Below are 14190 nucleotides of genomic sequence, written 5' to 3'. Positions count from 1 at the left end.
CACACACACACTGAACACTGCACACTGCTACAGCACTGCACAGTAATGTAGGTCAAGTCTACATTATCAGCAATGATCAGCAAATAGATATCGTGCTCGTCGCGATAACGTTTGCAACGTTAAGTTCAAGTTTACTTAATCAACACTCAGCGCATCACAAAACAATAAATATTCAAAGAAAACCACTTTTTCGTTAAAAAATATTTGGACAAAAACCAAATCTTGTATAAACTTTGTTTAATTCGCAATGCAATAACTAATTTTAATTCATAACATGAAACCATATTAGTACAGGTAAAATAATACAAAAACACTCCATATAAACAACAAAATTTGTACATACATGAAATTTCACCCGTAAGTTACTAATAATATGAGAAATGAAGATCCAATGAGTCCCCAAAATTTTGGGCGTCCTAAGGCCCTTTTTGGGGCCCTTTTTGTTCCGAAGGGCCCTTGTTCCTGAATAATTTTGTTTTCACGTTTAAGGTCGAGTGAGGTGTGGTTTTCGATGGTTTTAGTTATTTTAAATCGATTGGGACTAGTTTTAAGTGTATTAAACCACTCCATACAGGGTGTTTCGAAATATTATTACTTTTTACTTTATTTAAACATTTATTCATAAAGTAATAAAATTAGTTACCTCCATGCTCTATATAAAAGGGGATTATTGAAAATAACTTTAATTCTTTACTATATAAGAGGGAAGGATCACAAGGAGTAAGAGAAAATATTAAATACCTCCGTCACAGCAAACCTGCAGACTAAGCGAATTTTCATTTGCCCGATTTTCAATTAAATCTAAATAAGCATTGAGTTTAATAATACTTAGGTTTGCTGCTACAAGGAGGCTAATAAAGTGTGTTTATAGTAAAATATTAATAGCCTAGTATAAAACAAACAAATTTGACAAGTTTTATTAAGACATATCTATAAACAAACAAACAAAATCATTTTACACTATTCTCCTTAAGAATAACATGGAATTTTAAATTTACAATTTTTGAATTTCATTCGTAACTAATAAGTAGTATAAAACACGGGGGTGATCCCGTGACGTCATAATTAGGTAATTGGTAAGTATTTTGTGATTGTGGAGCAGCGTGAATTACGCAGCGACTCTGGCGATGTATGTTGTGGATTGGTTGGTATTGTTATTAGGTCAAGGTTGTCTGAATGTGTTTTTTTAAATGTTCAGCTTTAATGTTTCAAATATACCATGTACTGGATTGTAAAAATATGTATTGTTCCATTTAACTATCCATCAACTAGCTGTCTCATATAATCTTCGAACTCTGGGCGGAGAAAGTACGAGGTACTAGATACTTGTGAGTTCTGTATCGGTGACATAGTTACGTCTACTGCGTTTTGTTCTTGAGTGTTTTGTTCTTGAGTGTTTTGTTCTTGAATATTATTATTTGAGATATTCGATGTTGAAGATATTTTGGGGTCTTGAATAGGAGCTGAATTTCTTGCAGACATGTTTTCCTGACGGTAGCTAAGAGTCAAATGATCTGTAGTTTACTCTGTTAACACTTATATAGTGTTTACAGAAATTCTAAATGTTTGCACAGAGACGTTTCAATCTTCCGAGAGATGATTCTCACGGAACGACAACAGATGTGAGTGTTCGCATGTGTGTGCCTATAAATAACTAGGCCTACTCGTTCTCGCGGGGGACCGACATGTGATTAACTGTTATTGCTTTACTTTTTCTAGCGTCACTGATTACGCTTAGCGGTGTTACGGCTTTTTGTTAATGGATTATTTTATCTATGTAGGAGGTAAGTTAACCTATTATTGTTTCTGCATTGTGTTCAAGATTGTTGTTTGTCGCGCAAACTAGACACGCTTCATTCGTATTGCGTACTGCTTTGTGTCAAGCAATTTTATCCTGTCACATTTTGTAATTTCCAGAGTTTTAATTATATTTCCCTGTTGTATTTTAAGTTTAAGTGTTTCCAGTTTGTGATACACGTCGTCCCATTGTGATTTGTGGAATATTCCCTAAATATACAGGTAATTAATTTTTCTTGTCATATACATATAGTATCCTAATATATATTAGCTTTTACTATTTATTTATAAGAAGCTCATTCCTTAATCATTACTTAAATTAGCTCAACTATTTGTATAAAAGATCCTACCACTATTTTGTCTAATCATTTAAATACAACCTTTCTCATAGTATAAAAACGAAACTAACTTATCTTTCAAATATAATCCTAATTATATGAAAACTTTACAAGACTATAAATAAATATTTCGGTAAATCTGCACTTACAAAACACTTATCTTAACTCAAAAATTCTTTTTCTGTATGAATACAACAATATACGTTACAACCATTTTTACCGCCTATTTTATAATAATTTTCTACAGAATAAAACGGCTTTCGATTAGAAATAGTTTAGGTATTGGCAGTGAGTTTTTAGTCTTTTCACGTGATATAAAAATTTGAGGCCAATCTCACTAGAGTTTACTAGTGTATTTTGTTGACTATTAATTAAAACTAATGCAGTACATAGCAAACAGCTGATTGATTTATCACTTAACAGATTGCACTACGTTTCTTTTTTGCTTCAAATTTTTACATTACTTGGGAAGTCTATTCTGTGTATAGTCAATGGTTTTATGTTTTTAAGAAAATTGGTATTCCAATATCGCTAAATCACTATACGTATTTAATGTCTCACATTTTGTAACAGATGTTATGTAAACCGCAAATAATCTTTCTTGTGATATATACAAACAAAAAACTATATCATTTACCTCAAATCATTATATTATAATAAAAAATAAATGATTTAGGATAAAAAAATATCTTATAATGTACATTGTCCTTGCCAAAATAAATGTATGTTTATTCAAGTTCACCTCATATTTTGTTGTAGTCCTAATGATAATATTAATTACCTTTTGTTGTTTTTGTATTTGTTAAAATATGGACTGATTAAACTGAATAACTAAACATTTTTAAGATTGAAAAAATGTTTACCGATTTCCTTAACTAACAATGTATAAACGTATAAATTGTTCTTCACAAAACGAGATATCTAAATATGACTCTAATACATTAATTATTAACTTGTTTGGATTATAAAAGGTAAAATGTGATTGCCTAAAATTATACTTTGTTTTTTATTGAGGATTGCTTTATTGACATACGTAAAAATTTCTTCACATTCTAATAATCATAATAGAAAACTATATATTTTACTTAACAATTTTTATATTAAATTATTCTTTGTTCTTTTATCTCAAATTGCTTTCTCACGTACATGAATTGACTCACTTTTTGTTACGCTCTTAAATTATAATATTAATCAAGGTACTTCTCATAGTCAGTTGGCGACTTTATTAAAATATAGCTCGATTAAATTGGTTGTTTTTTATACGATTTTCTTAACATATGACTTGTTCTTCTCAAAATAAACATATAAAATGGTTCTAATACTTAATGTGTTTTTTTTTTCTTCTAGAGTTAACTAACGCAGCTTTACTTGAAACACGGAGTATTCCTGATTTACTACAGGTAATTATTTGAAAAATCTTAGTTTACGCATAGTTCAGATGGTTTCTATCTCTTTGTAATCTTTCCTTAAAAAATACATGTACAACTAAATATATTTTAGTTAATAGTATTTATATTAAATTATTCTTTGTTCTTTTATCTCAAATTGCTTTCTCACGTACATGAATTGTTTCACTTTTTGTTACGCTCTTAAATTATAATATTAATCAAGGTACTTCTCATAGTCAGTTGCTGACTTTATTAAAATATAGCTCGATTAAATTGGTTGTTTTTTATACGATTTTCTTAACATATGATTTGTTCTTCTCAAAATAAACATATAAAATGGTTCTAATACTTAATTGCTTAATGTGTTTTTTTTTCTTCTAGAGTTAACTAACGCAGCTTTACTTGAAACACGGAGTATTCCTGATTTACTACAGGTAATTATTTGAAAAATCTTAGTTTACGCATAGTTCAGATGGTTTCTATCTCTTTGTAATCTTTCCTTAAAAAATACATGTACAACTAAATATATTTTAGTTAATAGTATTTATATTAAATTATTCTTTGTTCTTTTATCTCAAATTGCTTTCTCACGTACATGAATTGTTTCACTTTTTGTTATGCTCTTAAATTATAATATTAATCAAGGTACTTCTCATAGTCAGTTGCTGACTTTATTAAAATATAGCTCGATTAAATTGGTTGTTTTTTATACGATTTTCTTAACATATGATTTGTTCTTCTCAAAATAAACATATAAAATGGTTCTAATACTTAATTGCTTAATGTGTTTTTTTTCTTCTAGAGTTAACTAACGCAGCTTTACTTGAAACACGGAGTATTCCTGATTTACTACAGGTAATTATTTGAAAAATCTTAGTTTACGCATAGTTCAGATGGTTTCTATCTCTTTGTAATCTTTCCTTAAAAAATACATGTACAACTAAATATATTTTAGTTAATAGTATTTGTAAAATGCTACGATTGTTATGTGTTTATTTTACTTAGCTCGGTTAATAATTTAATTTACTTCATATCTCGTTCTTATTGTTTCTTGTATTATTGAACATTCTTAAGCCAAAAAATATATTTTAAATTGTAATTTGCATCTCCATAAGTATTATAAAATCACGTATCTTGTTTTGGATTATTAAAACGGCTATTCCGCTATCTTTCAAATAATATTAATATCAAAATAAATATTAATAATTAATGGCTGCTCTTGCTAGTCCCCCACTACACCTCATATCCTTTGATTGGGTGGGTAGACCACGCCTCCAGCAAGCCCCGTCCCCACTACGCTACCTGTCCTGTGATTGGCTGAGTAGACCACGCCTCCACTTAGTCCAACCCCCCACCAGAGCGCACAAAACTAGTTGAATCTCTTTCAAACCTCACTACATCTTGTGTACTCGCACGGTACACATCATGTTCTGTCTCCTTTCAAACCCTTGTCTATCTAGGGTTTGAATGAATCTTTATCATGCGACAGTGGTCAAACCAAGTTGCATTTCTATCCATCCTTTACATACAACAGTGGTCAAACCAAGTTGTATTTAAATCCTTCCTGAACATGCGACAGTGGTCAAACCAAGTTGCATTTCTATCCATCCTTTACATACAACAGTGGTCAAACCAAGTTGTATTTAAATCCTTCCTGAACATGCGACAGTGGTCAAACCAAGTTGCATTTCTATCCATCCTTTACATACAACAGTGGTCAAACCAAGTTGTATTTAAATCCTTCCTGAACATGCGACAGTGGTCAAACCAAGTTGCATTTCTATCCATCCTTTACATACAACAGTGGTCAAACCAAGTTGTATTTAAATCCTTCCTGAACATGCGACAGTGGTCAAACCAAGTTGCATTTCTATCCATCCTTTACATACAACAGTGGTCAAACCAAGTTGTATTTAAATCCTTCCTGAACATGCGACAGTGGTCAAACCAAGTTGCATTTCTATCCATCCTTTACATACAACAGTGGTCAAACCAAGTTGTATTTAAATCCTTCCTGAACATGCGACAGTGGTCAAACCAAGTTGCATTTCTATCCATCCTTTACATACAACAGTGGTCAAACCAAGTTGTATTTAAATCCTTCCTGAACATGCGACAGTGGTCAAACCAAGTTGCATTTCTATCCATCCTTTACATACAACAGTGGTCAAACCAAGTTGTATTTAAATCCTTCCTGAACATGCGACAGTGGTCAAACCAAGTCCCATTTCTACCCTTCCTTAACATACAGCAATGGTAAACCCAAGCTGCTCCTTTCAAGCCCTTGCCTATGTTATATGTCTAAAAGTTCTTCATGCATGTACTGTTTAGTCTTTCTTGCTAGATAATTTGCTTTAGTAGTTGTGACTTGGTGTTAGTGGTTTGAATCTTTGCATGTTTTTTTTTAAATAACTAATGACCTTGACCTACTTGTATTATTGGTTGTTTGAAACTTTATCTTTAAAATAGTTTCTCTGCCCACATGCAACTCCTCCTTTTAGATGTACTTATTCCCCCACCTCTTTACCACACTCAAATCTTCCCCCACTCTGTCTATCTATATCCCCCACCACTTAGGGTGGGTATAAATGAGAGAGCATATTGGTTAATAACATCATTCTGTTGCCAGCCTGCAGAAAAGCCATGGACCCCTGCTTAAGAAAGACTACCAAGCCAATGAAGCCAGTGGCAGGCATGAAGAGATCTAAACTTCAGGAGGCGTTGACTGGAGGTGTTAAGAAGATGAAATCATCAACTCCTTCTGAAACCCTGGTCAACAAGACTCTGTCGCAGCCGGGATCCTCTTCATCTGCCGCCAAGACTCTTTCGCAGCCAGGCAAGACTCTGTCGCAGCCGGGATCCTCTTCATCTGCTTTGTCTGACGATGCAAAGAAAACAACTACAATATCAACTCAATCTTCCCTTGCCGCCAAGACTCTTTCGCAGCCAGGATCTTCTTCTGCTTTGTTTGAAGATAGATTGAAGAAACCTTCTTCTGGTAACACTTCGTCGAAGAAACGGTCTGATTCATCGTCTTCCTCTTCTTCTTCTTCGTCATCATCTTCCTCGTCTTCTTCATCGTCCTCGTCCTCTTCTTCTACGTCATCGCCCAAAAATCAAACAATTAAGTCCCCTCTATCCATGCTTCTCTCTCCCATAATTCTCTCCTTGCTATCTCCTATTAAATCTCCAGAAAAGCCATCCACTCCCAAACGTAAGCCATCTCCAAAACCTCAACCACATAGCCTAACTCTTCCTAATTTAAATTCCTCCTCGAACCAAATGCCTGACATAGATTCTCCTGAAATTACCATTCCAAACCCCCCACCCAAATCCCTCCCTGCTGCACCCACCGTTGTTAGAAAACTCTTTACTAAAACTGAATCCTCAAAAGAATCCCTTCCCCCCCATTCAAACCCTTCTGAAAAATTGGTAAAACTCATGGCCAAAAGACGAGCTGCATTTAAGCCCAAGCCACAATGTTCTTATATTTTCCAAAAAGGGGTGAAAAAAGGTGAGCGTTGTGAAAAGTCCTGCTTTTCTGATGCTAATGTGTGCAGCCTCCACACTAAGGGGAAAAGCAGGATGGTACCCACTCAACCTAAAATTATTAGCAGCAAACCTGTCGCTACCAATCCTCAGTCATTTGAAAGACCATCAATAATCGTCAAAAGCCAGGCTCAGGAAAAATCTTGTACATCTGATCCAACACCGAGCACCTCACGTGTTGTTGTGATAGACAAGATTTTGCCTAGCCAACCACGAACGTCAGGCTTTGCTCGACCCTGTCGTCCACCACAAATTCAAGCTAAAAAAACCAGAATTGATAGGCTACCCAAAAATCGTAAATTCGAAATTCTTTTGATGACACCAAACGGTGAAGTCATTTTAAGAGAAGGAAATGACAGGTTCCGACTTAAATTACCCAGAGGCATGACCATCCCGAATACAACCCACCGATACTACATAATTCGTGATCGGTCTTCGGGATGGGCATCTGTAACATTATAAATTGGTTTAGTTTCAAATTGATCTTAATTATCCTCTAAATTCTCCTTTAGTATGCAAAAATTGGGAACGCATTTGTTATAGCCTAACAAATGCGTTCCCAATTTTTGCATTTAAAGAGTGACCTTGAGATTTTAGAAATAGATTATTTTAATCAGAGATTTCCATCTAATTTATTCATAAAACATTAGAAACAAATTTGTTATATCCTAACAATGTGTTCGCAAAGTTTCATGTATAATATTTTGATAAAGTTATTTTAGAAAACATATTGATTGTTCAAGTTGTCCAATATTACATCAACATTTTTCTATATTGTAAAATTAACTATTCTAAGGACATTTAAAAGATATATTATGTTTATCTCGTGTTTTGCAAAAAGATCTTCATTGCCATTGTGTATAAATTAAGTGTAACACTTTATGATATAACTCAATATATTTTCATAATCCTCAAAGGCATCTAGGCATACAAACACAAAATTTATTTGCATTAACTGTTTAAGGTTAATTCCTTTACATTTCATCTTTGTTAACAGGTTTACTTGAATAGTAGTTGTACATTTTATACTTAAGTAGTGTTGAACTTTACAAGACATAGAAAACAAACATATAAATGGTTAGCAACCATAATACTTTGTTACCATTCGTTTTTTAGTATGGAAATAAATATGATAGAAGTTTCTATGTTTGGTTTTTCTTATTAAAACCCCTACTGATCCATTTTTAATATTGCAAATTACTAAGACGTAAAGATGTATCGTTTTTATGATCAATACAGTTGCGGAAATTTTATTAGCTTAATAACTTTGTCCAACAATTAGGTCAAGGTTAAACTGAAGAGTTTTTAAAAAATAATAAAATCAGCTACATATCTTCTGATTCACTCTCTGAACTAAAGGATAAACTTCTTCGAAAATTACCACAAAACTTTTTAGTTGTTGTCAAATTTATACTTAAGTAGTGTTGAATTTTATTAGACATAGCCAATGAATATATAAATTATTAGTAGCCATAATACTTTGTCTACATTCGTTTTGTAGCAAGAATAGGAATAAATATACCAGAATTTTATGTTTTTAACATTGCAAATAGTTTGTTCTGCTACGTCACCATGACTTAAAAATTGCTAAGATGTAATATGTAATGATGCTATTAGCTTGATTAACTGTGTCCAACAATTAGGTCAAGGTTAAACTGAAGAGTTTTTAAAAAATGGTAAAAAGCTACATATTTTCAGATTCACTCTCTGAACTAAAGGATAATCTTCTTCGAACATTGCCACAAAACTGTAATACTCGACAAAGTTTATTTTCTCCATTTTCAACTTCATCTGCTTGAACTGGAATCTTTGGTGTTTCACAGTAGTCCGAATGAAATTCATTGTTCGGTGTGGGTTGACCTTGTTCGTTGTTCACATCCTCGTCCAGTTGTTCTTCCTCTAGCATCTCTTGCAAGTCCTCGTCGTTTTCTGTATCACTTTCATTTTGTGCTTCATCAAAATCAGTCTCCCAGATTCGAGGCTCTACTCCAGTAAGGTTCGTGTGGTCCGTAGGAGGCATTGCGAATATGTAAGCTATAATGCTGCTTCCTGCGTTATTATAAAATCCCGCCCACGACCCCCACCACCACCATAAAATACTTATGCCATTGGTGGAAAGGGTTGGGGTCTAATCCCCTCCCCCTTATTGAATAAATAGAGTGGGGGGTTATACACTGTGTTATATATATAAGTCACGCACGCAACTGATATCATTCCTATGAACACAACCATGCAGTGTGTAATGTAGCTAGTTTCCTTAGTAGTGTCTTAAACTACGAAAATGTATCAATGTGAAAATTGTCATGAGTCTTTTGAGGATGAATTTCTCCTCAATATTCATAATGAACTATTACATATGTCTAATGAATCTTCAACACCTATGGAATATGAAGATTTGATTGAAGACCCCTTCTTACAACAGAACAGACCAACAGTTATACAGTATGCACCACCAAACCAACAATTATCAGTAGAAATATTAGCCCAAGCATTTCCTAAAGCCATAGTAAACCATTTCAAAATTTCTAATACAAATTATGATTTGTCAGATTTTATTTTAAAAGCTAAACCCCTTATCATAAAAACACTACAACAGGAACTAACCAGACTTAATTTTATCAAATTTGGCTTGCTCTTGGACACTAGATTTACAAATGTACAAAATGAGGTGTCCCCTCGGGGGTTTATAACACGAAATAAATCCATCATGGTAACCACTGATCTGGAGGCTGAAGTCGACAGTTGCTTGGAAGAAATTGTTGTTAAAATATCTGAACATGAAGGAAGAGGATCTGGGTGGTCTTTGTTAAGCGTAGACAGCTTAGATATACGTGTACATAAACATGGGTATGGTGATAGAGGTAGTAGTTTCATCCCACTGCCCAAAAAGATTGCTAATACAAGAACTTGCATAAATGTTCAAAATGAAGACAATGAGTGTTTTAAGTATGCTGTTTTAGCAAAGTTTGTTGAAGACAGGCACGCCTATAGACCAAGCCGTTATTATAGTGAAGTGGCTCATAAATATAATTTTACAGGTTTGGTTTACCCAGTGTCTTTAAAAGATATCAAGAAATTCGAAAAACAAAATCTTAATTCATCCGTTAATGTGTATGGATTGGATGAGTCTAATAATGTGTTTCCTATTCAGATTACATCTCATGAACGTAGAGACCATACAGATCTTTTACTTCTTACAAATGGTAAAATCTCACATTATGTTTACATAAAAAACTTTTACGCACTTTTATCAAGACAGTTATCCAAAAGGAAGATGAGTCTCACCATTTGCAAACGGTGTTTTTGCTACGCTGCCAAACCATTTCATTTGGGGGGTAAGGAATGGTTACTTGACCACCAACGTCTCTGCAATAGTAAGGACGAAGTAAGGGTTAAATTACCTCACCCTAATAGAGCTTTTATTAAATTCAACAAAACGGCTCAACAATATCGAATACCAATTGTTATATATGCAGACTTTGAGTCATCGTTAGTTCCTTTAGTTTTAGATGAGTGTGATCAAAGCAAAATTAAAAAAATTCAATTTCATGAACCAAACAGCTTTTGTTTAATGCTTAAATCAACTTTGGATGAAGATCATTTACGTCAGTACGGGTTGACAACCCAACCACTTGTATATCGCGGTGAAAATGCTGCTAAGTCATTTGTAGATAACCTTTATGATATAGCTAATAAGGTGGAAAAACTGTATAGTTATGTAGTTCCAATGATTAATCTTACACATGATGAATTGACATTCCATGAAAGTGCGGATAGATGTTACCTTTGTGACTGTAGTTTTACAGAAGACAACAGGCGTGTTCGGGATCATGATCACCTGACTGGTTTTTACAAAGGCCCTGCTTGCAACAGTTGTAACATTAATTTTAAATTACCAAAGTTTATCCCAATAGTGTTCCACAATTTAAGTGGATATGACTCTCATTTCATAATTCCTGAATTAGGTAGAGACAAAGGGGCGATTGATGTTTTAGCTACAAGTACGGAGAAATTTATTAGTTTTTCGAAAAAAGTGGGTAAAATAAAATTAAGGTTTGTAGACTCTTTCAGATTCATGGCTTCTAGTTTAGAGAAATTGACAGCTAATTTGCAAAGAGAACATTTTATTGAAACTCAAAAGATTGTCGCATCTGATCACATGGATTTGGTTCTTCGTAAAGGAGTGTACCCTTATGATTATATTGATAATCCTGAAAGATTTAACGAGACCTCACTACCACCCATTGAGGCATTTTACAGTCAGTTAAATGATTCTAATATTGACCCTGAAGACTATCAACATGCTTGTCAGGTATGGAGTGAGTTAAACATGAACACCTTAGGCGAGTATAGTGACTTTTATGTGAAGTTAGATGTAACACTTCTTTGTGATATAATGGAGGAATTCCGTAACACCTGTATAGCGGCCTACGGATTAGACCCTCTACATTCATACACCTCGCCTGGATTAGCTTGGCAAGCTATGTTAAAAGAAACAAAATGTACATTACAGCTGTTAACAGACATTGATATGGTGCTTATGATTGAATCTAGTATCCGTGGGGGACTTACCCAGAGTGTAACAAGGCATGTCAAAGCAAATAATAAACACATTCCAAACTTCAAGAAGGAGGACCCATCAGTTTATTTAGGGTATTTTGACGCCAATAACTTATATGGGTGGGCAATGTCAAACCCACTTCCATATGGTAATTTTCAATGGATTGATCCAATATTATTAGGTGATGTAACAAGTATCCCAAAAAATGGAGACACCGGATTCATAATGGAGTGTGATTTTGAATACCCATCCACACTTCATGATCATCACTATGATTTACCTCTATTAGCTAAATCTGAAATACCACCAGACGGAAAACATCCTAAGCTGATGATGACGCTTAACGACAAGGAACGCTATGTTGCCCATTTTTGGGTTGTCCAACAAGCCATCGAACTTGGTCTAAAATTAAAAAAGGTTCACCGTGTTTTACAGTTTAATCAATCATGTTGGTTAAAAACATACATTGACTCAAACACAAAAAGAAGAGCTGCAGCATCATCGGCTTTCCAAAAAGACTTTTTTAAGCTGATGAATAATGCAATATTTGGAAAGACCCTAGAAAATAAAAGAAAACATAAAAATGTTAAGTTAGTGTCGGATCCCAAAAAGGTAGAAAAACTTGTAAGACAACCAAATTTTAAATCATCTATTATCATAAATGAAAATCTTGTTTGTGTGTCAATGGACAAAACTACTATTAAAATGGATAGACCTATGTATGTTGGTATGTGTATACTTGACATTTCAAAAACACACATGTACGACTTTCATTATAACAAGATGGTTTCATTTTACGGAAGAGACAATATTGGAATTATATATATGGATACCGACGCATATCTTTATTGGATCAAAACTCATGATATGTATGAAGATTTACGAACATTTATGTATAAAGACGATTTCGACTTTTCCGACTACCCGGTAGATCACCCTAACTATGACAATGGTAAACACAAAAAGGTGTTAGGAAAATTTAAAGACGAAACAAACGGAATCCCATTAGAAGAAGTAGTAGCACTAATGTCAAAACTATACTCATTAAAATTATACACTGAAAGCACCGACAGCGATATTGGTGTAATAAAAAAGGCGAAAGGAATTAAAAGTTCATATTTGAAGAAGAAACTCAAGTTTGAACATTTTAAAAAGTGTTTATTTGAAAACCAAGTTCATATTGCAACTTTCAAAACCATTAGAAGCTTCAACCATAGACTATATACGATTGTGCAAGAGAAGATTGCAATAACATCCAATGATAACAAAAGATACATACTGGAAAATGGTATTGACACACTTCCTTTTGGACATTATTCAATCGTAACTAATTAACCTAATAAATCCAAGCTGTTTCTTAGCTTATCCTATATATCACATTTCTCTGTCCCAATATCCTCCCCGTAAAGAAGAGGGGGGGGGGGGGTTTATTCCCCCCCCCCCTCTTTTTTACACATTTTAAAATGACCTTGACCAATATAAATAATTGATAAATATCAGAGATATCCATTACTCCGACTGAGCCGTACGACGGATGTTATGATTGAATATGGTTTCTAAATGGCAAATTGTATCTGAAATTCATAAACCTGCAAGGAAAAACTTTCCAAGGAGGAATACAGTTCTAAAAGGAATTAATGACTTATACCAAGCAGATCTAATTGAAATGATACCTTACAGTAAATTTAACAAGGGATTTAAATATATACTGACCGTGATAAACTGCTTCACAAAAGTTGCTGATGCCATGCCTTTGAAGGATAAAACCGGAAAAAGTGTGACCAAGGCTATGGAGACTGTTATCCAGAGGGATAATAACGTTATCAAACATTTGCAAACTGACGATGGAAAAGAATATTTCAATAAGGACTTTTCAGTGTTAATGAAAAAATATAATATAAATCATTATTCAACAAAATCTGAAAAAAAGGCCGCAATTATCGAAAGATTTAATAGAACGATAAAAGGAGATTTGTTTAAGGAATTTTCAAATAGAGGTTCTTACGTGTGGATTGATATTCTTGGAAAATTGTTGAACAACTACAACAATAGGTTTCACAGAACGATAGGTATGACCCCAAGTGAAGTAAATGAAAATAATTCAGAACAAGTTTTGAACAACATTAAAAGAAGCACACGTCCAAAGGTTGAAAAGATTTTACCACATAAATTTGTTGAAGGTGACAAAGTCCGTATAAGTAAATATAAGGGGATATTTAGTAAGAAATACCTACCTAACTGGACGAACGAAGTTTTCACTGTTTATAGAGTGCAACCAACGTACCCAGAAACATATATTTTGAAGGACAATAAAGGCCAAATTTTACATGGAGGTTTTTATGGTCATGAGATGTTAAAATCTTCTACAGGAAATATTTACCTTGTTGAAAAAGTTTTAAAACGTAAAAAAGATAAGGTTTTGGTTCGTTGGCTTGGTTTTGATAAAAGTGAAGACTCTTGGGTGTCTAAAGAAAATATTATATAAAAAACGTCATTTATGAAACAACCTTCACAGAGTGATGTCATGGACATTATACACAATGGATATTCTTTTGAA

The 14190-nt window shown here is 33.6% G+C and overlaps 1 protein-coding gene across 1 annotated transcript; it reads left to right on the top strand.

Moving 5' to 3' along the window:
• The first annotated feature begins 4323 nt into the window (after positions 1-4323).
• Positions 4324-7534, top strand: LOC129003573 (uncharacterized protein DDB_G0271670-like). Its single transcript, XM_054431870.1, has 2 exons — positions 4324-4378; positions 6153-7534. The coding sequence occupies exon 2, from the start codon at positions 6167-6169 to the stop codon at positions 7532-7534; it is 1368 nt and encodes a 455-aa protein (XP_054287845.1). The 5' UTR covers positions 4324-4378; positions 6153-6166.
• Positions 7535-14190: the final 6656 nt, after the last annotated feature.

The sequence above is a fragment of the Macrosteles quadrilineatus genome, unplaced genomic scaffold (assembly GCF_028750875.1).
Source record: "Macrosteles quadrilineatus isolate MER2022 unplaced genomic scaffold, UCM_ALF_1.0 Scaffold_9__3_contigs__length_116548681, whole genome shotgun sequence".
NCBI lineage: Eukaryota > Metazoa > Arthropoda > Insecta > Hemiptera > Cicadellidae > Macrosteles > Macrosteles quadrilineatus.
This window is presented reverse-complemented; position numbering and strand designations above follow the sequence as displayed.

Bases quoted from the DNA above. Each gene is read 5' to 3' on its own strand.
- LOC129003573 (XM_054431870.1), top strand. From the start codon at position 6,167: ATGGACCCCTGCTTAAGAAAGACTACCAAGCCAATGAAGCCAGTGGCA.